Here is a 24016-nt window from a genome sequence, read left to right as displayed (position 1 = left end):
AAAAAAAAAAAATTGCAAACCACCACTTGTCTCAGCAGTGATTGCCTTGGGGTTCCATAGCAGTCGAGGTAAGGCAGAAGCACTTCCAGGGATCATAGCTGCCGAAAGGATCAGAGCTTAGGCTGCAGTTCATGGGGATTTGGGACAGAGGGTTTGGTATTTTGATGCACAAGAGTAGGTTACATCACTGCCCTCCTGCAGAGGGCTACATGCAGCTAGAGGGTCCCACCCCACTTTTGCCTTGTTTAAAAGGAGCTAATTAACCCGACATAAAACACAGCTTTCCTCTTGGAACCCAGTCCTTACAGAGTGCTTATGACAAGTGACATTAGCCCCCTACAGGGTTAGGCAGCACCAATTGTTATCCTGTGTAGAGACGCCTCACAACAGGCTTGAGTCTAGGCCATCTAACACACAGGACAGTTGCTTTGCCTATAGCACAGCAGCCGACTCCCCTCCCCTTAAGGGATAAAGCTCTGTAGTGTTACTGGTAAATAGGGTTTACATGCAGCAAATCCACATCTAGAAGTAACTTGAATACCATCGCAACTAGAATAATTCTGGAGCCAAAAATCAGCTCAGCTGGCCCAAGAGCCAGGTCCACTGACTAGCTAGTTGAAAGAAGAACAGGTCCACTGACTAGCTAGTTGAAAAGAATCAGTGGAAAGTTTGGCATTGCACACAGCAATCACCAGTCTCCAACTGAGCCTCCTAGATGACTTCCATGCTGTGAATATGTGCAACCTTGCCTCCGTCCCTGCAGAACGAGCGACTGTAAAGGCCTGTTTGCAATGCAGGTCTTAGGGACCAGCCTCCTCTTTGCATGAAGAAAAACTCCTTTAAGACAACTTCAGAGTATAAACTTTATTAGGTCAAAGATTTATCACAATATAAGTTACATGAAAATTAACCATTAACTTTAATATACAAGGACTTGCTCCCCACCCACCTCTGAGGAACAGTTTGCTCAGCAATTGCTACATGCCAGGGCAAAAGGGCCCCAATTCATAAAAGTGATTTTGAACCTAGGGGCCACTGCAACCTGAGCAGCAAGTTATTCTGCCTTTGGAGCTACTGAGACCATAAGCAAAGCATCAGCTATAGGAGCTGTGTCTGGAGCAGTCTGAATTCCCCACCACCTTCTCCTTGTGGAGGACAAAGCGCAACACCCGATTTAAGCCTGCTCTGTCACAGGCTGAGTGCCTAGCTGCATATGAAGAGCCTTACTGTGCTGAAAGGGGCAAGGAACACAATCAGACAGCTGGGGAGAAAACACCAGCCTGTTCAGGTAAATGAAGAGCTGGCTAAAGCCATCCCCTGACTTTAGCTCCACAACTGCCTGGTGTAGGTCCTAACTTTAGTGCAGGAATTGTAGTCAACAGCTCAGAACCTTGCTGGGTAATTATATAAATTACTAGGTGTGTTACCATGCAGTATGTGTTATTTGTATGCAAATAGTCCTAGGCATTCCCTGCAGATTCTGCTTTATTATTCAATTAAATCTTGTATCAAAAACTCCACCAGTAGCAGAGGAACAGTCCTAGAAAGTGTTCATCTTCTTGTGTGAATGTGGGATAACACCAACTAGCGTTCATCCATCATAACACATACCAGGCTGCCACACCTGCAGCCAGGGCAATACAAGCAGCAAGGACACACTGCATGGTGGGCTGCTTCAGCAAAGCCATGGCAATGTGATACGGGCAGCCAGGGTCCCCTGTGCCTGCTGGGAAGGATAAAAGGCACTGTTAGCTGTGGTACATTAGTCTGGATTGCTGAGCTACTTATGAAATAAAACCTACCTAGTTTTGTGGCATAGTATGGGCACTTCCGCAGGTCTCCTTTTCCATCATGCACTGGGAACCCTCCATCCTGGGCCTCTTCTGTTAGTAATGCCCCAACTTTGTCCAATTCATCAAATACCTGTCAGAGAAAATTAAGTTTCAGCATAAGTCACCAAAAGCAAACAGCAATGCACAGACATTCTTATCAATTTTACTTGAGTGCAATTGAAATCTGAAGTGTTCTCACATGTATTGTTCAGCTTCCTGATCAGCCATTGGACACCCCAAAACTACAAACAAGAACCCTACAGTCAACTTTGAAAATCTTGGCTGTTTTTTGCTAGCTGCCAGCCCTGCAAATATAGGCCAGGTCTATATTATGGGGACAGTTGGCTTCAGGTACACAATTTCAGCTACATAAATAACGAAGCTGGCGTTGACGTACCTCAAACCAAATCCTTGAACAGAACACTAGGGTTTGTTTTTAGTTCAACATTTACCAAATGAAGTGTGCAACTCCAAGTACTCTGAGGCTGTCTAGTGTTCAAGTGGTTTGAATGTACACAAGTTCCCTGTTGAAATACTATGCAGCTTGCTCCAATAATGTTACTCATAAAACAGAACAGCTTCACCCAGCACAGTAAAACACGATGGGCCCTCAACTGTTGGCACCTAGGTGGCTGGTGAATCTTGTGGCTTGTGAGAACTTTACATGACACAGGACTCCCTCCAGAAACACAAGTAGCAGGACTTTCAGCATGCCTGTGCAACTGGAGGGACAGGGTGCTGGTCCTCTTGGAGAGAAACCAGCAGGTTCTTAAGTTTTAGGAAGAATTCCTGTCCTCCATTCTCCCATCAGCTTTATAGTGCATATCTAGGGTTATTCCCCCTCCCTCTGGAACAGCAAACAGGGATCACTATCAATAGGGCACATCCCACGTGGTCAGTTGATGGGGTTATTCATGTGGGGACCATGGCTAGTCTCCCCCCGTTACGTTTACATACGGGGAAGCCCTAAAAAACAAATCTTGAAATTCCTACTGACCACGTGTGCTTACAGGCCCCTGAAAAACACAGAAGTGCCAACATCGGTCCCAAACAGCTCGGATTGTCCTCTAAGACATCATGCGAAATCCACATCAAAGACAACCATGGATCTCCAATCCTGTTTACTCCCAAGGAGGGCCAATGCCAGTCTGGAGTGGTCAGCTCCATTTATAGCCCTGCTTAAAACTCATTTATTCTAGAGCTGGCTGGGCCCTGGGTCTGCTACAGCCTGGAACTCTGCCCTGTCTGCATGCGAGAGATTCAAGATCTTTCCTGTTCTTCTGACAGTTTCAGGGAGGGTGAAATGCCTGCACAGCACCACACATGTTCTGGTAGCTACTGTAACAGGAATAAAACAAGCCAGAGACCCCCGATAAGGCAGGGCAGGGCAGAATTCTAACCCATGCTCAGGAGAATACTGCTTTCACCAGCAGCGTTCCAAGGCCTCTGCCACGTGTCTAGAGGAAAAGTTGGAAGAGGTCAGTGGTGTGTTTTAGCAGCTCAGAGCAGCCTTGACTGTTATAGAAGGGTCCAGGTCACTAGGCTCTGCTGTTCCATTCCCTTCAGACTAGATTGTGGAGGAGGGGAGAGAGGCACCTTTCCCAATCCCTTCATTCCGCAGGCTTTGCTCTGCTCCCTTTACTAAGCAGAAGATTGAAGCAGTGTAGCTCAGTAACACAGGCAGTTACAAAGGTCTGGAGGAGCACAGTACCTGCATGTTGAATTCAAATGCCTTATTAGCTTCTTCCACAATCCTCTCCTTGGTTTTCTTGTCCAAGTCCAGGGCATTTATCCTGGCTCTGTAGAACTGCTTGAATTGCTGCGCATTGGAAACGTTGTCGAACACATAGAACTGGATCCCTTCCCCAGAACTGGGCAGCTTCAGGGCCCTCTGGGCTACTTTCTTGAGTACCTGGCCCCCAGAAAGGTCCCCCATGTATCGGGTGTAGGCATGGGCTGCCAGCAGCTCTGGCTCATACTGTCCAACATGATGGATTCTGTCTACATAACACTGCGTTGCCTCTGAACACTGGATCTTCTCTTTCCAGTTTTCCCCATAGAAATACTCCATGTCTTTAGCCAATGCCTCCTTCCGATGAAGCTCTTGAGGGAAGTACAAAGGGGCAAATGAAGGGTGGTCCTTGTTGCGGTCCATTTCCTCTTCCAAGGCAGAGTATGTATAGTAAAGTGCCACAGTAGCCAGCTATGAACAAAGCACAATGTACATAAGGACCAGTTCCTGGAAAGAATGGCGTATGTAGACAGATTAGGTACAGACCCATGCAAGCCTCCCAGTAACCACACCCCATACAAACCACACTTTGACCAGCATATTATCTGTTGGGCTGTGGAGAAATCTTAAAAGGAAATGGTGAAACCCCTTTGCTTGGGATGCATCCAGCAATGGGACCATAGGGACAATCCTGCAGGGGCGGACAGGACACAAATGAGATGTACGGTGAAGCCTTCTCTCCCTGAGATTTCTGCCATGGAGAACAGACTTCCTCTCAAGGCATCAGGCTGGGAGCCCAGAGTTCTACGTTCTATTGCCAGTCCTGCTATGGGGTTGCTGCATCACCTTAGGCAAGTCACCTTATGCCTCAATACGTATCTGAAATGGGACAGCACATCCCACCTCAAAGGCAGAGGCGCTTAATTCATTACGGCCCTTACACCCCTCTAAGGGAAAGCACTGTTTGGATGTGCACACGGTTCTGATCAGAAGGAGATGTTTATAGCTCTATACTGAATGCTTTCATCTGCCCACTAGGAATTGGCAATTTAAACAACAAAGAAAACCCTTAAGCAAACTGTTAACGTAATTCCCAATACTTTCTGATAATTCCAACCGCACTGGCATTTGTAGACGTGAGGCATGAAGTTAAGGAGCTTCCAGATGCAGTCATGACAATGGAGAAGCACCGGAGCCAAAAAACGGGGAGTTATAAAACTAAGTTCCAAGGCACAAACACCCAGGCTATGTCTAGAGTGGCATGATTTTCCGCAAATGCTTTTAACAGAAAAGTTTTCGGAACAAAAAAGCATTTTCGGAACAGAGCATCTAGATTGGCACGGACGCTTTTCCACAAAAGCACTTTTGCTTTTGAAAAGCATCTATGGCCAATCTAGACGTGTTTTTGCGCAAAAAAGCCCCGATCGCCATTTTCGTGATCGGGGCTTTTTTGCGGAAAATAACTCTCAGCTGTCTACACTGGCCCTTTTGCGCAAAAGTTTTGCGCAAAAGGGACTTTTGCCCGAACAGGAGCAGCATAGTATTTCTGCAAAAAGCACTGATTTCTTACAGGAGGAAGTCAGTGCTTTTGTGGAAATTCAAGCAGCCAGTGTAGACAGCTGGCAAGTTTTTCCAGAAAAGTGGCTGATTTTCCGGAAAAACTTGCCAGTCTAGACACAGCCCCAGAGCAGGGAGACAGAGCCAGTCCTGTGGGACATGGACTACTGCTACTGGGTGCACGGAGGCCCTCCCCAGGGCCTTCCCTCCGCACTAGACCTGCAACCCACTGGTTCGGAAACCCTGCTTTAGCTCTCCATTAATTCTGTTCCAGACCAGCCAGCAGAGGGTGCTGCTGAGCAATATTATGCTAACTCCCAACCCAAATAGTAAGCATGCCAATTCTGTAGCGCTCCCAGGTGCTGGCTAACTCCGGGGGTGACACCCCCTGCTGGATTCCTTGACACAGTTACACACAGTGTCACCTTTAGGAAAGTCAGATTTCCAGAAGGTTCGTTTAATTTAGTTTGCTCATGCCAAGTACAAGTTCCAGAACAAGTTTTTTTTATTATTGTTATTAATGAGATCAATAGTGATATTAATACATAATAATACAAGGCTCTCATATAGCACTTGTCATCAGAAGATTTCACAGGGCTTCACAGTCTGATGTAGGGAAGTATCATCCCAATTTTACAGACTGGGAAGTGAAGCAGAAAGACTAAGCAAATTGCCCACAGTCACACAAGAAATGTCTGGCAGAGTGGGGAACTGTACCCATCTCTCCAGAGCCCCAACTTGGTGCCATAGCCACTTGGATCATAACTGTAACAACATGTCAAATTTGGCTTCCAACTCTCCACAGCTGGAGGTCTTGCCCCACACACACTGTTAAGGAAGCAGAGCTAGAAAGTGCAAACCTTAAAGAGTTCCTTTTTGATCCGTCCTTTCAGGAAGTCTTTGACAAACTGAGTGTTCTCTGCACGATCATGAGACTCTTTGGTTCCCTCCTTCAGCATCTCTGAGAGGTCAGTGGGACTGTGGAGAACAAAAATTCACAAAGGGCATGAGATGGGAAACATGCCCAAGGCATCCTAGGGAGATTCTGTAGGTCTTAAAAGTACCACAAAGACAGAGCAACGTTTAACTACATAGGGCTAGGCAGCTATTTGTGGACAAGGGCAGCCATTAATGCTTCAGGCCAGTCTTGCATTAAAGACCTGGTGGACACTGAATTCTTATTCGCTGATGGCATGCCCCAGGAAGATGCCTTCTGGGTCTTTTATTCCATTAGCGCTAAACTGACTTCCACTTCAAGGCAGAATTATTCTCTGGGGCTCAAAACACGGCCCTGGGGAAAGGAGAACCAGTTTCTCTGGCCATGAGGAGCACAGAAAGTGCCTCTCCAAAAGCAAACAGACTTTATTCCTGTGTACGTCCCTGAGCTTTGGGGATACAGTTTACCTGAGAGATATTCAAACCTTTACAACCCCTTCCCAGGGCCTCCCCTCCGCACCAGACCTACAACCCAGCTAGGACCTTCTTGCAACACACTGGTTTGGAAACCCTGCGTTAGACCAGCCAGAGGCTGTAAGGTCCCACTACAAGTGAGATTTGGACACTACTCGCATAGTCCCTTAAAATGCTGTCTCTGGGATAAGACTGTTCCATCATGTCATCACATTGTCAGCACGGAAGCTGAAACACCACCATATAAAACATGCTGAAGAACAATCACCACAGTGTGATGACATTACACTAATCCAATTGATAGTCTGGGTTGCTTTTAACACCCAGTCTCAAAATGTTAGCCTCTGAAACAGGCAACAGCCTCTTCAAACCCAGGACTGTCCCACAAAGTCATCGGTGGTTACCCCAAATGCAACCGAAATCCAACTGACACTGCTAAGAGAATATGGTGACTGCAGTTCATAGGAGAGGACAAAGGTGACAGCAGCTCATAAGAGATGCTGAATATATTACTGAGCTAGGGTTGTGTGAATTGGGGTGACACATTGCCCTTCCCCACATAGCATTTGCGGAAAGAGGTCAGCACACACACACACACACGGATCAGGACAACCACCCTAGGCCTTGTACTTTGTGGGGCCCCACAGAGTCCAGTGGCCTGGCACCAGGAGTCAGGCCTGCCCCCTCACTCACCTGTGATGCTGGGAAGTGGAGCAACCCGGCCCCAACCTGCACTCCTCCCCCAGCTCCCAGATGTGTTGCTTGGAGTAGGGGACTTGTGGGAAGGGGTGGAATACTGCTGGTACCAACTACCCCACTATTCCCTCAGGGCTGCGTTGTTCAAAAGAGGACTTGGTGGAAAAAAAAGAGAGGTGGAGTGAGGAAGGTGTGGGAAGACGTGGGGGTCTCCCCCAGGTCAGGAGTGACATAGGAAGGAGTCACATGGGGGGAGGGGGGAGGATGGTCACATGGATGGTGTCCCCTTTGTATTCTTCCCCAGCAGTCACCACTGGTGTGAATCCCCATTCCAGCCTATTCTGGTTGTGCCTTGAGTGTGTGACAGGAGCAATACTGGCAGGAGTCTCATTCATTGTAGGGAAGCTAAGAGGTATGTGTTCAGACACCACATTCAGACACCCAAAACGCAGTCATTAAAACTGACTTTTTTGGCACAAGTTTCCTCTACTATAAATTTTTATAGTATAGCAGAACCCCAGAGTTACAACTGACTGGTCAGACACACACCTTTGGAATCAGAAGTACCTATCAAGCAGCAGCAGAGGGAAACAACAAACCCAAATACAGCACAGTATGTTAAATGTAAACCACTACAAAAAAAAAAGCCACTTTCCCTTTATAAGATTGACCCAGTAAGGAAATAGTTTGAGCTTGTGTCATTTAAATTATGATGGTAAAAAAGAAAAGCAGTATTTTTCTTCTGCATAGTAAAATTTCAAAACTGTACAAAGTCAATGTTCAGTTGTGAACTTCTGAAAGCACCATGTTTTGTTCAGAGTTATGAACAACCTCCCATTCCTGATGTCTCAGGAACAGAGCCTCTAATGTAACTTCAGAATCGTAACCCAGCCTTTCACCACATGGATGGGGATCCCCGTTATCAACGAATTAGCTGTGCACTTTTGACAGCCTCTCCTGCACTCTGCCCCACTAATCCAGTCTCACTCAAGACTATTAACATTACAAACCTCTGAATTGCCTCAGTTAAACAACCTGCCCTCAGTGTTTTTCCCTACTCCCAATTGTGGAACTGTCCCAGAGTTAGCCTGTGATGCAGCACAGGCACAGTTGATCCTGAGCTAGTACCAGCTCAAAGGTCACTCAGCTTGAGACCCATCTCAGGTAGGAAACAGGGACTCCTTCTTCCCAGTGACACTGGACTTCCATTTCTTGTACTAGTGCCTCGAGGTGGCAGATTAACTATTTACTATGACAGACAGCCCTAACAACATTATTGCCACAGATTTCTAAAAATTCTGAGACTTATAACTAATAAGGATTCTAACTCTATAGGTGGAATGATACAAAAGGTTTAAACATTATAAAAGTATTTCAAAAACTGTTCCTGACACACCTTACCCAAGGGATGTGAAAGTGTAATCGTGTACACCAGGGGTGGGAAACTTTTTTGGGTCAGGGGCTGCTGACCCATAGAAAAATCAGTGGGGGGAGGGGGGTCACTAAAAAGTGAGAAGTAAAAAACCTCTAAACATACTGACGTGGCCCTCAATTGAAAGACACTTCCCCCATCCTCCTCACACACCAGAGCTTAGGGGGGCCCAGGCTAGTAGATTGTGGGACCTGAAGGCTTTGTGGTAGAGCCAAAAGTGAGGGGTTCAGTGTGTGGGCTGGGACTGCTGGGAAGTGGATTTGGGGGGGTTAGTGGGTCTGGGAGGATGACAGGGTGCAGGAGCAAGCTGAGGATGTAAAGGCTGGGTGGGAGGTAGGGTGCAGGAGAGATGGGAACAGAAAACAGCACAGCAGCCATTCCTCAGCATGGAGCACCCACAGAGCTACTCAGGATGCTACACCAAGCAGAGGAGGAGCCTGTGGGAGAACTCAGAGGGAATCCCAAGATGCGAAGGGATTAGTTCTGCCCTCCCACAATACTGCATGGGGGATACATACCCACAGTGCATTGCTCACACCGTCCCCAGTGAGGACATGATCTATCAACAGAGGGGAGCAAGTGTGAACACCTTCTGGTGATTTTGGTTGTCGATAAAACTTAGCAGTGCAGACATACCCATAGACTAGAAGACAAAACAAGGTTGTTGCTTTTTCAACTCCGAGACTATTTCTTAACGTTGAATGAATTGGCTCAGCATTTCTCTAACTGGGGTCCATGAGCCCCTAGGAGTCCCCAGGGAGCCAGGGGACCTGCTGATCAATTCCAACCTCCCAACCCGCACACCTCTTGCATGCTAGAAGTCTGGTAGCACAGTGGGACTAAGGCAAGCTTCCTACCTACCCATGCTCTGGAAGTGGCCAAAACATTTCTGTGGCCCCCTGGACGGGAAGGGCGGGGGTTCCCGTGCTCTGCCCCATCCCAAACACCAACTCCTCAGCGCACACTGACCAAGAACTGTGGGCAATGGGAGCCGTGGGGTCAATGCCAGGGAGAGGGATCAATGCTTTGGGAGGTGGTGTACTTTACCCTGAAAAATGTTTAAATCAAAACGGGGGTCCTCAGACTGCTAACATTTGAGAACTGCTAAATTAACGGAAGTGACATTAAGAAAATATTGCCTGCACCGACAGAATAGCTACAGCCATTAAAAGCTCGTTTAGAGAGACCAGGCAGGTGAGTGTATTTTGTACTGGACCATCATCTGTTGGTGAAAGTAAACAGAGCTGTCTGCTCGACAGCTTGTCTCTTGCACCAACCAAAGCTGGTCCAGTAAAAGATATTACCTCACCAATCTTGTCTTGCCAATATCCTGGGATCAACATGGCTACAAGAGCACTGCAGAAAGCTGATCCCAGGGGCTTAGCCAGTGACTTCCACCAGTTCTGTAGTTTGTCTTTCTTTAAAAGCTCAGCAGCAAACATGTACTGCTTGAATACTGTTTTTGTATTAAAATCATTTAGGCTAGAGTCTATTTAAGCCTTAACACTGGTTGCCATAACATTAGAAGGGTTTACTTTTCAAATGAAAACTGAATTTAAAAAAAATAAGATTTTAAAGTCAGTTTTGATCCACTCTGATAAAGTGTTCTATAGGAGATAATAGAACGCCCCTATCTACACCATTCACCCAAGCAACAATTCCAGCCTCACAAGGACATTCACCTCCTTCTATGCTTCCAATACATGGAACAACCTCCCAATTCCAGCATATCACAACACTCTCTCAGCCTCTCATTCAAATCCCTCTTGGAAGTTCGTTGCCTCCACAAATATTACTCCAATGCACTCTCTGTCCCAATATTTAGTTAGGGAAAGACTGTGAAAGGCTCTTTCTGGGTCTTCTAGGTCATCTGATTTTATAGTTTAAGCTTTCTGGGGCAAGGACTGGGGGTTTTGTAATTACTGAGAACACAGTCAATGCTCAACAAAGAATTAATATTCGCCTATTATGGATGTGTGCTGCATTTTCATTTCTCTAGAGAGTTGTTTGGTTTTTGGTAAAGTAAATAGGTGCATAAGAAGTCACAGCATCTTATGGTTAATCCTTAATGAAAATTCAGCATTGCAGCTGCTTCACCTCAGAAATGTACAAGACGAGATTTTGTTAACTGCCCGATTCAGGAGAGATGTATTATTGCATTCCAAAATATACAAAGCTCAGTCAGAATATAAGGAATTATTTCTTGGCAGAAGGCAATTAGGCCATGGAAGAAACCCTATTAATTCTTGTCATTTGAAACTGGACAGGATAACACACTAGAAAGTGTTCTATAGGAAATACATGTGCTGCAATAAGGGAGATGCACTGGATTATCTAGTCACATTTCAGTATATCCTCATCACTAGCTCCCTCCCTCTCTCTCATATCTCTCACACACACACACACACACCAAAAATTATTCCCACTGCCTGGGACTCGCATGTAGGAGACAAGTTTTAACCAAGCAACAAAGCCCCATTCTGACTAGCCAGCAGGGTCTGACAGGACTCACCTGACATCATTGTCCTCTTCCGTTTCCTCATAGTGAACATTCTCAGTCTCATCTACTCCCTCGGAGGATTCCGTTACGTCGGACGGCATCTCTCCACAGACCTGATCTTCCTAACGTTCTCTTCACTTCTCCAACCCTGCTTGGGAACAGACAGAGTTCAGCATCCAGTTATTTCACCCACACTAAGTGAAGAGCAAAAACTTGGCTTTAATGAAACAGAAGCTCCTAAATGGGGGGAGGAGGGTGTCTCCAAAGGCTGCAGTTTCTTGAGCTGAGAAAGCCTGAACTCACTCAAACACATGCAGGGTCAGTTCACAGAGCAGTGAACTTGACGTTCTCCTTCGGTGAAGTCAATGATACATGCTATTAATAGAGTCTTACCTGTTTATCGTCTGACTATGTCTCGGAAAGCAATGAACCCTTATGTCCACTCTTGCAGCTTGAAGCAAAGGCACTGACAGTCTCAGCTAAGAGTTATAGATAGTGCAGAACAAAGCACCTCGCATACTAATAAACTGTAACCTTGTGCATGAAAGACAACTGTGACTCAGTAAACAATCCAAGTTAAGCTTCTTACTCAGGGTTTGGTGGATCAGCTGAGCAGACTAAAGACTTGTATTTCACCAGCCTGCATGAATGATATTTGCGAGCAAAACAATTCTTATCCACCAAGCCTGCAAAATCCCTAGGTCATCTGCAAAAAAGCCAGTCAGAGAGTGACCGACCTGGAGAAGGAAGGGAAAAATGTCCCCCCTTACATCTTTTTCAACACTAGTTTCTGGGATTTCAGCTGCAATTTGCTCGCTTACCCCTGCAAAACTGATGTGTTTCCTCAGTAATGTGCAGCCTCTCCTCTCCCCTACTAGCACAGCAGTAAGTTACACCAGCTAAGCCACAAAGGCAGGCAGCTTGGCAGGGAATTAACAAAGCCTCTCCCTCTGCAACGTAGCACATCTGGAAGGGAAGAGAAATGGGTCATGGGACTGCAAAACAATGCTAGCAAAACAGGCCGCCAGACTGCACAGTTCTTTTCACAAAAGCAAGGGCAGAGTTCACTAGCTGGCTTTCCAGAACAGCCTCCACACCTGTCTAAAGAGCCTTGAAAAAGCAAAACTCCCACACAGCTGACATTTATATTTTGCTCCCCTTAATGATTATGTTCCAGCATGGACTCCCCCAAATAAAAGATTCTGATTAGTCAATAGGCTTAAAACAGACTATTTGAAAAAGCTCAAGACAAAGGGGCATGCAATACAACAGATGCAATATTTAGGACTAGAGCCAAAACAGCTGGCTTTTATTACCAGCTGTGACTCACTTGCACCTTGGGTAAACCACTAGGGCTCTGCTTCCTTCCCCATCTGTAAAATGGGAATTGAGACAATTAGATGATAGATACTACTCACCACTAAGACAAAAGTAGAAGATGGCCCAATTGACAAACTGGCAGAAGCAGGTGGGTACAGACCAAGCCCACTAATTATTTTAAAAGCATCTCTGCTGAACACTATCTGACCAAAACACATTTCATCCTCTTATATTATGTCTCCCAATTACCTCACTATGAGCCAGATATGTAGGTCGCTGCTCATCTTAAAGCTTATTTTAATCCTGTGTCTGGGGGTTAGGAAACCAGAACATGAGATAAGATTGTGGAAAACAGGCCAAGCTAGTTAATGTGAAGCCAGAATTGGCAGCTCAGTCTCCAGCTCCCAGTCTGAAGCACAAACACCAAAAGGATGCATCTCTTATACATTAACTGCCCTTCCGGTTGATGACCTCTTGTTCTTAACCCTCTGCTTGAGCTTTCCAGTAACTGTCCTACCTCCCCCACCACTTCCTCTTATGTTTTTACTAATTTTCTTTCAAGTAAGAGGTTCCAAGCTAGAATGTCCTGACACCTTAAGCAACATACACACGCCACCATGTACAGCAGCCAGCTGTCCTGCACCACATTCTTTGGCCAAACCATCACTCACAGCTGTGGCTAAACAGCAACTGAAAACCCATGGCTGTGTTGACTTGGGCTTGCACAGCTTGCACTAAGGAACTGTTTAACTGCGGTACAGAATGATGTTGGGACTCCAGGACCCTGTGAGATGGGAATGTCCAGCCCAAGCCAAAAAGCCCCTAGTCCAAGCTTTGAGAACCCAAGCCTGCTGGTGTCTAAGTGCAGCATAGACATACCTACAGTGATCAAAACAATGATTCATGCAGTTTTAGGGCTCTAAATACAAGCTGCTCCAAATTGTGATACTTGTTATGCTGAAATCATTTGCCTCCTGGGAACTGGAATATGACACAGAACATCATTTCATACAAGTTGCCAACACCCTGACTTTGTCAAACTGAGCCGGAGTCAAATTTCTGACTTAAGAGGTACAAAGCTTTGAGCTCTATCAAACCGCCAGCAAGCCAGGCAGAGTCCCAAATCTTCACTCCTGGAAAAAACAAACCCCATAAAGCAGGCTTTGACTTGCTGCTGGACACAGTAAGCTTGTCAGAATGACAGAGCATTCCAAGCTCTGGAACCGCATCCTTTCCTCATTCCCTTTGTTTACCTCCCCATTTCCAACAGCAAACATGCCTGCTCTAACAGCTACCTAATAAACTATGTGATCTTCAAGTGCTACACATTTAATTTTGCTTAATGCCTCTCTAAGATGGTATTAATCTCACTTTACAAGGAGGAACGGTAGCAGAGAGATTAGGTGACTTGCCCAACATCACAAAGGAAACCTGGCCTAGATGGCGACGGGAATAGAACATCTCCTGCTTTAGACACAGACAGCAGCAGGTCAACATTGTCTGCACACCGCCTTCCTTAAAGCTGAGATCTCCGGCTTTGTCTACACCACACAGCTTTTAGCAATTTGGCTGAGTCACTAAAAGTTGGGCAGCATAAATGCTAAATGCCAATATTTAACACCAATATTTAAAAAGGGCTCTAGAGGCGATCCGGGCAATTACAGACCGGTAAGTCTAACTTCAGTACCGGGAAAATTAGTTGAAACAATAGTAAAGAATAAAATTGTCAGACACCTAAAAGAACATAATTTGTTGGGCAAAAGTCAGTTTCTGTAAAGAGAAATCATATTACTAATCTATTAGAGTTCTTTGAAGGGGTCAACAAACATGTTGACAAGGGGGATTCAGTAGATACAGTGTACTTAGATTTCCAGAAAGCCTTCGACAAGGTCCCTCACCAAAGGCTCTTACATAAATTAAGTTGTCATGAGATAAGAGGAAAGATCCTTTCATAGACTGAGAACTGGTTAAGACAGGAAACAAAGGGTAGAAATAAATGGTAAATTTTCAGAATGGAGAGGGGTAACTAGTGGTGCTCCAAGAGTCAGTCTTAGGACCAATCCTATTCAACTTATTCATAAATGATCTGGAGAAAGGGGGAAATAGTGAGGTGGCAAAGTTTGCAGACAATACGAAACTGCTCCAGGTAGTTAAGACCAAAGCAGACTGAAGAACTTCAAAAAGATCTCACAAAACTAAGTGACTGGGCAACAAAATGGCAAATGAAATTTAATGTGGATAAATGTAAAGTAATGCACATTGGAAAAAATAACCTCAACTATACATATACAGTAAACTTCGATAATCCGGCTCCTTTAGGACCCCGAGGGTGCCGGATTATCAGATATGACGGACTATCAGAAGGGGGGGCTATGAGGGGTTTGGGGTGGGGGGATGCCACCCCAGACCCTCATAGCCCCCCCTTCAGAGTCAGGCTCTGCCCCAGGCCTCCCCATTCAGTCAATGCTAGTCAGTTTCAGCAGCGGCTGAATCAGGGAAGCCTGGCACAGAGCAGCTCCAGTTGTCCGGCTGCCTGGAGCACTTCCGGGTTCCCAATGGTCAGGACCATCAGGAGTGCCAGAACATTGGATGCCGGACCAATGGAGTTTTACTGTAATATGATGGAGGCTAATTTAGCTACAACTAGTCAGGAAAGAGATCTTGGGAGACATCGTGGATAGTTCTCTGAAGACATCCACGCAGTGTGCAGAGGCAGTCAAAAAAGCAAACAGGATGTTAGGAATCATTAAAAAAGGGATAAGAGAATAAGACAGAGAATATTTTATTGCCCTTATATAAATCCATGGTATGCCCACATCTTGAATACTGAGTACAGATGTGGTCTCATCTCAAAAAAGATATACTGGCATTAGAAAAGGTTCAGAGAAGGGCAACTAAAATGATTAGGGGTTTGGAACGGGTCCCATATGAGGAGAGATTAAGAGACTAGGACTTTTCAGCTTGAAAAAGAGGAAACTAAGGGGGGATATGATAGAGGTATATAAAATTATGAGTGGTATGGAGAAAGTGAATAAGGAAAAGTTATTTACTTGTTCCCATAATATAAGAACTAGGGGCCACCAAATGAAACTAATGGGCAGCAGGTTTAAAACAAAAAGAAATTCTTTTTCACACAGCGCATAGTCAATCTGTGGAACTCCTTGCCGGAGGAGGTTGTGAAGGCTAGGACTATAACAGGGTTTAAAAGAAAACTAGCTAAATTCATGGAGGTTAAGTGCATTAATGGCTATTAGCCAGTATGGGTAAGGAATAGTGTCCCTAGCTTCTGTTTGTCAGAGGGTGGAGATGGATGGAAGGAGAGAGATCGCTTGATCAGTACCTGTTCAATTCACTCCCTCTGGGACACCTGGCATTGGCCACTGTTGGTAGACAGGGTACTGGGCTGGATGGACCTTTGGTCTGACTCAGTATGGCCATTCTTAAGTTCAACAAAAAACTTCAACCCCTCACAAAAGTGACATTTGCTTTGTCCACACAGCACTGTTTACATTTTAGGCACTTGTGAAGGACAAAAGCTTTGTTGCTCAACTGCCCGTGTAGACAAAGCCTCTGCCACCATTTGATTTAAGTTTAACTTGTTCTAGTTCCTGTGCCAATATTTCAAAATTCAGTTTTTAAAGTTAGAAGTTTGCATCCAAGGTCAGTTGTCCAAAAAGTTCAGTGTTATGTTCCTCAGAAGAAAGAACAAACAAACAAACAAAGTGCAGCCATGCTATGTTACCTCCCTATACAGATCTAGAACCATCATGGATATGGAAGCAGATCTCTCTTGGCACTAAAGCCATTTTGGCACGCAGCTCGGCAGAGGAATAAAGCCTTTCCCCCTCCAATGCAGCACATCTAGTATGGAAGAGAAATGGGAATGTATGGTGATAGAGATGTAGCCGTGTTAGTCTGGGGTAGCTGAAGCAAAATGCAGGACAATGTAGCACTTTAAAGACTAACAAGATGGTTTATTAGATGATGAGCTTTCGTGGGCCAGACCCACTTCCTCAGATCAATGTATGGGACTGTAAGACAGACCTTCAGGTTGCACAGTACTCTTCACAAAGGCAGGAGTTGCGTTAAGCGAGCAGAAACGCACCCTCCACCACTTCCACTAACTCAAACATACAAACAAAAAAAGACAAGCAAAATCCTTTGTGTAAAGGGAAGAAAACTGAATAAGCGAAGCCACCATAACATGGTTTGATAAAACCTAGTTGCTAAGAACCTTTATCTAACACTAACGCTTTGGGTCTATTTTGTGAACAAATAATCCCACATCATAGTACAGGTCTGTACTATTCTCACAGTAGTGGCCCTTGATAATCAAAATGGAGATTCTGTGGCAAAATGAAGTTGAAAATTCTGTGCTTCCTGAATACATCCTTTTCCAAGACAAAAGTTGTCTAGATCTAGAATAAGTGTAAACCTTTTCTAAATGACCCACCCAAAATTATAGGCACCGCTCTAGCTTCACTCCACTTTGAGTTATCAGGTTTACTCTATGCATTCCCAATTAACTTCCTACAAGTATTTCATTTTAGTTGTTAGGAGCAGGGGTCCACAAAATTCTGTTCCCGGCAGGCAATCATTTATGGATTGTGCTTCTGTTTCCTGCTCCACAAAAAGCAAACTCTACCCTGTGACTCATGAATTTCTGAGGCTCGTAAAGCTCTGAGATCCATTGATAAAGACTGCTTGTCCATTGATAAAGACCAGGGACACGGGGAGCAGAGCTTTGCTCTGGCAAAGTCTCAGAGGCGCGGGACCCCGCCGTGGCTGCAGCTTCAGTCCCGGTGCCTGTGGTCTGCTGGGGACCGTCCCCAGCAGACCACAGGCACCGGGACTGAAGCGGCAGCAGCGGCGGGTTCCCACGCTTCTGAGGCTTTGCTCTGGCAAAGCCTCAGAAGCGCGGGAACCCGCCTGGTGCCCCTGGTCTGCTGGAGACGGTCTCCAGCAGACCAGGGGCACTGGAGCAGCTTACGAACGGGGCTCTCTCGCCCCGGAGCTCGCAGGTAGCAATCCGCCACCTCGACCTCCAGGGCGAGAAATCCCCGTTCGTAAGTGCGGATCCAACGTAAGTCGGATCCGCGTAAGTCGGGGACTGCATGTATTAAGTCCCAAAGAACCATTAGCATTTGTGTCTCATCCCATTTGTTCAATGGAAGTTAAAGACCACATTACCCTGATAATCTCTCTCCTTCCTGGAATGAAGTAACTGCTCAGAAACTAGTCTAGTAGAAGGGACTAAGAGTGAAAGATCCAAACCTCAAGTCTGTCCAGTTATTGTATCATATGAGCAGAGCAGAACCTGAGCAGTCTGATTCAGTACTAGAGACAGTCATATATTACTACTAAATAGATACAACACTGACCAAAAAATTGCCAGTTAATACACTACAAGAAGATTTTAAGCAGGAACTTTTAGATCAAGGTTTAGACCAAGACTACAGAGGGAGAAAATGCCTCTGTAGAACATCTCCCCCCCCCCAAAAAAAGCCCCAAAAAACTGAAAACCAAAACCCAACAACCCTAAAGTATTGTACTTCAGGAAAGCATTTCTACCTTTAAGTCTCAGTCATGTACTACTGGCCACACAGGACTGAGCAGTATTTCTTTCAGAATGCAATAGTAATGTCCCCAGCCAAGTTGCCTGTTGAGTGAAGTGAAACAGCCCTTGTTAACAGCCTACCTGGCAAGGTCAGAGATGAGGCTGCTGGGATAAGAATGGCCTTACAGTGCTCCTGACAAACACTACAAAGTAGCAACATTCTATGTATTTTTCTTTAGTCAGTTTTGCCCAATGATTCAGTAACATTATAAACAAAGCACGAATTGAGGTTAATTTTGCTGCCTTATTGTGCATAAACACACTGGGGAGCTTCCAATGAGTGTTGAGGCAAGGACCTGTGCAATTGTACTATTTGACTGGTCAGCTTTCTAATGTTTTGATACATATTACATCAAATTAGATCCTCCATTGTTCTTACAACATGAAGAAGCTTCCATCAAGCCAGATGTGCCTAACAGATATCAAGTGGGGTCAGTAACAGACCGTTACAACGCCTTAAACAATTCAGCTATGTTAGTGACAAGTCTCAAGACATAGCAGTTATGACAAATGTGTTATTCATGTATCTCACAATGGAAGCATTACAGTGAGGTCGACCTAACTCTACCCCTCTCTTGTTGGCTTTTCTAGATTCCAAATTACAGAATCAGTCATCCATTATGATCTATTCCAAACACATAGCCTAGCCATTGAGGTCTTCTCTTACAAATTACTTGTGATAGGGACTTCACTTTAGCCGTTTTTCCAACCTCATAGTTCATTCTCCTTTCATCATAGCTTACTAATATTCTCTGCATGCATTTATGATGAAACAGATCTAACTTCTGAGCATGTTTTCTTAAGTTACTAGTTTTCAATGGCTACAATGATAGCTGAGACGATGCTCAGTTTTATATGTAAGGATTCAGAAATGTTTCTACGTTTACCAAGGTCTGTGTTCGCTTTGCTGATTCTTATTTCCTCAGAGCATGTACCATTTTGGCTTATTGTGCTTCCAAAATATTTGAACTGATCTACCCTCTCTAGCTGTTCATAGTTGATTTTGAGGTTTAAATCCATATCTCCAATTACTATGGTTTTACATTTCACCGCAGTGCTACCTTCTCCATTGTTTAATTTCATTTGTGTACGCTTGACGTCCTTCAGCATTTTCATGTAGAAGAGCAATGTCATAAGTGAAATCTAGATTGATTATGGCCTCAAGTGATGTAAAAATAATCAGTTGACTTAAAGTGGAATCATTAGAGATTATTCAATGAGGAGCAAGAAAAAGAATGGAACCAGGATGCACCCTTACCTTACCCCGGTCTTAATTTCAAATTACTTTCTTAATCCTCTATTTTAATACATTTAGTGTAAAATGTCATTACGTAGATAAGTTTCATTGGAATTCCATGCTGCCTAACAATTTCCCACATTGTATCCCTATTCATACTATCAAATGCTTTTTGCAAGTTTATGAAATTAATACTGAGGGTTCCTTGAAATTAATTGATGAGGTTTACACAAGCTAAAAAATAACAAAGCACCTGGGCTGGATGGCATTCACTCTGAAACATTCAAATATGTGGGTGAAGAGTTGGCAATAGAAGTATGTTCATTATGCAATCAAATACTGTATAGAGAAGATAAAGTTCCAGAAGAATAAACACTTGGTGCTATCGTCAAGCTTCCAAAAACAGGAGACTAAGTATCTGCTTGAATTGCAAAGGAGTAACACTTCTTTTGGTCACAGGAAAAGTCTTGGCTATACTTGTGTTAAATGTGATGAAAGGAAAAGGATACCTTTCTTCACAAGGAAAGGACCCTGAATGAAAAGCTGACTAACCCTGGATGAAAAGCACCAACATCACTTCCTGACACACACACATAAAACAAACAACGTATTATTTCCAAGTGCTGACTACTACAACCCTGAACAGTGAACGTGCAAAATAGGTCAGTTGCAGCACAAGATGAGGTAGCTAGGGACAGGACAGGTCAAGGTTTTGTGTTGGGTTTGAAAGAAACACAAAGATTATTTCTGATTAGCTAGTGCCATACCTAATTACAGCTAACCTCTGACAGGGAGGACAGTAAGCCAAATATGGCAAAATGGAGAACAGAAGAAAAGGGAAGAGACCTTAAAAGGAGCAAGAAGATAGCAATTGCATTGACAATAGGAAACCAGGATAGGTTCTGCCACAACAGAGGTAAAAGGATAAACTTTGCACATACAGGTAAGTAGTGAGACTGCACCATTTTGAATGAAGCTACCCCAATTCTCTTAAAAAAAAAAAAAAAAGAGCTAACAAAATAAACATGCCTGGAGAGTCCAGTTATTCATGGAAACCTGTACATAACTACTTGACAATATAATTTACAGTTGCCAGACTTGCCATAGAAAATTTAGTTCCACGTCTCTTTTGAAAATACAGGGTATAAGAGGGCAGAAGAGCTTTTTAATGGAAGGGGGAAAAATGGATGAGAGTAGGCTTTCCATGATATCATGGAACATCCTCCATGTTACTGTCACTCCACTGTGGCAGCTAGAACGTAGTCCCTCACATGATTGTGTCTCCAAGCTCATGTGCCATGCTGCATTTGACCAAGTACGTTATAGGAGTACAGATAGTCCCCAACTTACAAACGAGTTACATACCAAGCACTTGGTTGTAACTCGATCTGTTTGTAAGTCGGACCCCATTCAATTACATGTAACTGCGCTGTTCTTAAGCGCGGATTGTGTGTTCGTAACTCGGGGACATGCTTAATGGGAGGTTGGTTGTAAGGCTGAACGGTCGTAAATCGATGCATTTGTAGCTTAGGGACTACCTGTATGACACTTTTCAATTAAACATACAATAATGTATGTCCATAGCCAAAAGCAGGAAACTGGATCTGATGAAGCAGGGACATGATCTTTTAGTTTTATTGTTCACATTTGTTGGGAACAGGTGGGAGATTTCCTGTGATTGCTAAGAGTAGATATTTGTGAACCTTCCCATCTTCTTTTCAAGATTGCAGGAAGGAACACATCTGGGATGGATGCTTCCTTATCTCAGTACAAGCAAGAGATTATCTTTGATTCCTAAATGGTAGAGGAGTAAACTGTTAATCATCTGGTTGAACAAGACACTTAGTAAGCCCAACACTAAACAATTCAAAAAAACAGCAAGCCAACTAGATAAATTCAGAGGTGTATGCCTATAACTGATTTCAGAATGAAGATATTCCAGAGACAATACTTCTAGTACAGCAGTCAGTTTCTTCAGGAGTCAGCTGGAGTTAAGCGGAAGAGGTATCCGGTGGGCAGCAAAAAGCAGTACATCTATGAATTGTGATACTACAAGGAAATGCTGACATACGGGAAAACTGAAGATCTTTCGATTAAAAAAAAAAATCACATTATTGGTTTATTTTGAAATTGTCCAAGTATATCCTGTGGTTTGACTAGACAACAGAAGGAACCTATTGAGGAAACTAAATTCCCAGCAGCAGTTTTTTGACATTTACTTTAGGAAAATCTCTGTCTCTGCTAGGTCACAAATTATGGCTCACTGGATCAATTAACCACTGTTCAAGCAGTTTTCATTATGATTGATGCACTGGCATATTAGAAATGTAACTAGGCCTGGCATAGTCTGTTGTACCAACCAATTTCATTGGAGTGAGAAGACTGCAGATTTTCCTGAGTGATTTCCAGAAATAAGGCATGTAGAAAAGAGTAACATATTGTTTGTGTCTTGTTAATGGATTACCATGGTTAGCAGATTAAATATATTTCTAGTGCCCTGCTGCCTCTGCTCCGATTGGCTCCATTTCTTTAGTACATTTTTATAAAACTGTTTACAGAGAAAGATAAAAATACCAAGTCATTTATGAGTCATTTATACCATAAGAAAGCAGGTAGTGTGTTTTCTGGGTATTTCTACTTACAGTGATATGGCCCTTTACAAAGTCATCTAATCTGTCTTCTCAACACAAACAGTTCCTTCCTTAAGAAAATGCTATGTAATCTGGAGAAAGTTGTTATAAGGAGGAGGGAGAAATATTGTTCTCCTTAACCACTGAGGATAGGACAAGAAGCAACAGGCTTAAACTGCAGCAAGGGCAGTTTAGGATGGACATTAGGAAAAGCTTCCCATTAGGGTATTTAAACATTGGAATAAATTACCTAAAGAAGTTGCAAAATCTGCATCATCTTACCTACTCTTAAAATCCCAAACACATACCAGGTATGGTCTAGATCAGAGGTTCTCAAACTTATGATACCGCAACCCCCCTCTAAATTGTTTGCAATCTCCCTCTAAGTTGCTCACGACCCCATGGGATATCAGGACCCACAGTTTGAGAAACGCTGGTCTAGATAATACTTAGTCCTGTGTGCAGGGGAGTGAACTAGGTGAACTACTGAGATTCCTTCCAGTCCTATAATTCTGTGCTTCAGTAATGCAGTTACTCATCCACGCATAATACTTGTCAAACATTTGCTTGCTTGTTTGCAACGCACTCCCGTTACCACGAAGAATTTTTAGCAAGCCCATCAGTTCCTTTTACACCCAGCTCCAGACACGCAACACTGAAATTAGCCTGAGACCTCCAGTCACACAAGTATGCTCTATTCTTAAAGATACGCTCATGCACAGGCTCTATTGTGTTCCTAACCAGAATGATTTAAGCAATAAGCTTAACGAGGAGGACGCTGCGGGTCGGCCAGTGATCGACACAGAGTAGCTAGATGGGGGGCAAGGGGACTGCTGGGCCCTTGCGCAATACGGCGGGGAGGGGCAGGGGCTGCACGGGGAGAGCCAGACCCCAGCGCCACCCGGACCACACTGCGGCCGCCGGCCCGCTGAGCCACCCGAAACTTGCCGGGCTCCGGGAGTAGCAGCAGCTGCCGGGCCCCGGGGCAGCAAGGGAAGGGCGGAGCCCGGCCCCCGGCCCAGCACAGGCGGGCCCAGCGGGAGGAGACCGAAGCTGAAGGAGCGGCGAGGGGAGCAGGCGGGAACGGCTGCACCCGGCCAGGGCGGGCCGTGACACGAGGCCTCGGGCGCGGACCCCGCCGGGCCCGCCCCGTCCACCCGCGCGCGCCCCACCCCGGCCCGGCCCCCGCGCTCGCGCCCGGCTCAACGCCCGTTGCCAGGGCTACGGCTCCGCGGCCCCTCGCTCCCCGGGCCGCCCGCCCCTGCCCGAGGCGGCTCCCGCGGCCGCGCGCCCACCCGGCCGGCAGGGGGTCCGCGCCCCCTCAGGGCTAGTCCCTCCCGCGCGCTCACCCGCTCGGCAACAGCTCCCCTCGGCGCCGCAGCTGCCCTGGCTGCTGAAAGGGGCGGGACAAAAGCCTCCGGCGGGGATTAATTATTCATGCGCGGGCGGGGCAGCGCCGCGCTTCTCTGTCCTTCAGCCCAGGCTGACGTGATCGGCGCGGTGACGTAACAGTGCCCACCCCTTTGCAGAGGCCCCGCCCACAGGCCGTGGTACGCGCAGCCTCCTGCTCCCTCCGCTCCCTTGGCGGCTCCTGCGCTCCCACTGGGGGTTGGGTCCCTGGCTCCTGCAACACCCTCAGGGGCTGTGTCTAGACTGGCCAGTTTTTCCGGAAAATCAGCCGCTTCTCTGGAAAAACTTCCCAGCTGCCTACACTGGCCGCTTGAATTCCCGCAAGAGCCCTGACTTCCTACTGTCCGAAATCAGCGCTTCTTGCGGAAATGCTACGCTGCTCCCTTCGGGCAAAAGTCCCCTTTGCGCAAAAGTTTTGTGCCAAAGGGCCAGTGTAGACAGCTGAGATTTGTTTTCCGCAAAAGCGCGTCTAGATTGGCCACAGATGCTTTTCCGCAAAAAGTGCTTTTGCGGAAAATTGTCCGTGCCAATCTAGACGCTCTTTTCCGAAAATGCTTTTAACGGAAAACTTTTCCGTTAAAAGCATTTCTGGAAAATCATGCCAGTCTAGACGTAGCCCCTGTGTCCCATCCTGTCTGTCACC

The 24016-nt window shown here is 45.4% G+C and overlaps 1 protein-coding gene across 7 annotated transcripts; it reads right to left on the bottom strand.

Moving 5' to 3' along the window:
* Positions 1 to 849: 849 nt before the first annotated feature.
* HMOX2 (heme oxygenase 2) lies at positions 850 to 23467 on the bottom strand. Of its 7 annotated transcripts, none has more exons than XM_014577242.4 (7): positions 23313 to 23444; positions 11981 to 12125; positions 11172 to 11307; positions 5982 to 6099; positions 3544 to 4035; positions 1803 to 1923; positions 850 to 1726 (listed from the first exon to the last, which is right to left on the bottom strand). In XM_014577242.4, exons 3-7 carry the CDS (start codon positions 11258 to 11260, stop codon positions 1599 to 1601), a joined length of 948 nt encoding a protein of 315 aa, XP_014432728.3. In that variant the 5' UTR covers positions 11261 to 11307; positions 11981 to 12125; positions 23313 to 23444; the 3' UTR covers positions 850 to 1598. The 7 variants fall into 7 exon arrangements, with proteins under 7 accessions (XP_014432728.3, XP_075755227.2, XP_014432729.3 ...); XM_075899112.2 differs by lacking the exon at positions 23313 to 23444 and adding an exon at positions 12578 to 12789 and having other exon boundaries at positions 11172 to 11310; XM_014577243.4 differs by lacking the exon at positions 23313 to 23444 and adding an exon at positions 12578 to 12787.
* Between the last annotated feature and the right edge of the window lie 549 nt (positions 23468 to 24016).

This window comes from Pelodiscus sinensis, chromosome 15 (assembly GCF_052426305.1).
Source record: "Pelodiscus sinensis isolate ZL-2025 chromosome 15, ASM5242630v1, whole genome shotgun sequence".
NCBI classification, from domain to species: domain Eukaryota; kingdom Metazoa; phylum Chordata; order Testudines; family Trionychidae; genus Pelodiscus; species Pelodiscus sinensis.
This window is presented reverse-complemented; position numbering and strand designations above follow the sequence as displayed.

What these genes read in the sequence shown, in the direction of transcription:
- HMOX2 (XM_006130604.5), bottom strand. Translation starts at nt 11,260, where the DNA reads ATGCCGTCCGACGTAACGGAATCCTCCGAGGGAGTAGATGAGACTGAG. An exon ending in TCAAAAAGGAACTCTTTAAG is followed by an intron (nt 4,036 to 5,981) that starts GTTTGCACTTTC and finishes CTTTGTTCATAG; the next exon opens with CTGGCTACTGTGGCACTTTA. An exon ending in CATTTGAATTCAACATGCAG is followed by an intron (nt 1,924 to 3,543) that starts GTACTGTGCTCC and finishes TTTCTCTGACAG; the next exon opens with GTATTTGATGAATTGGACAA.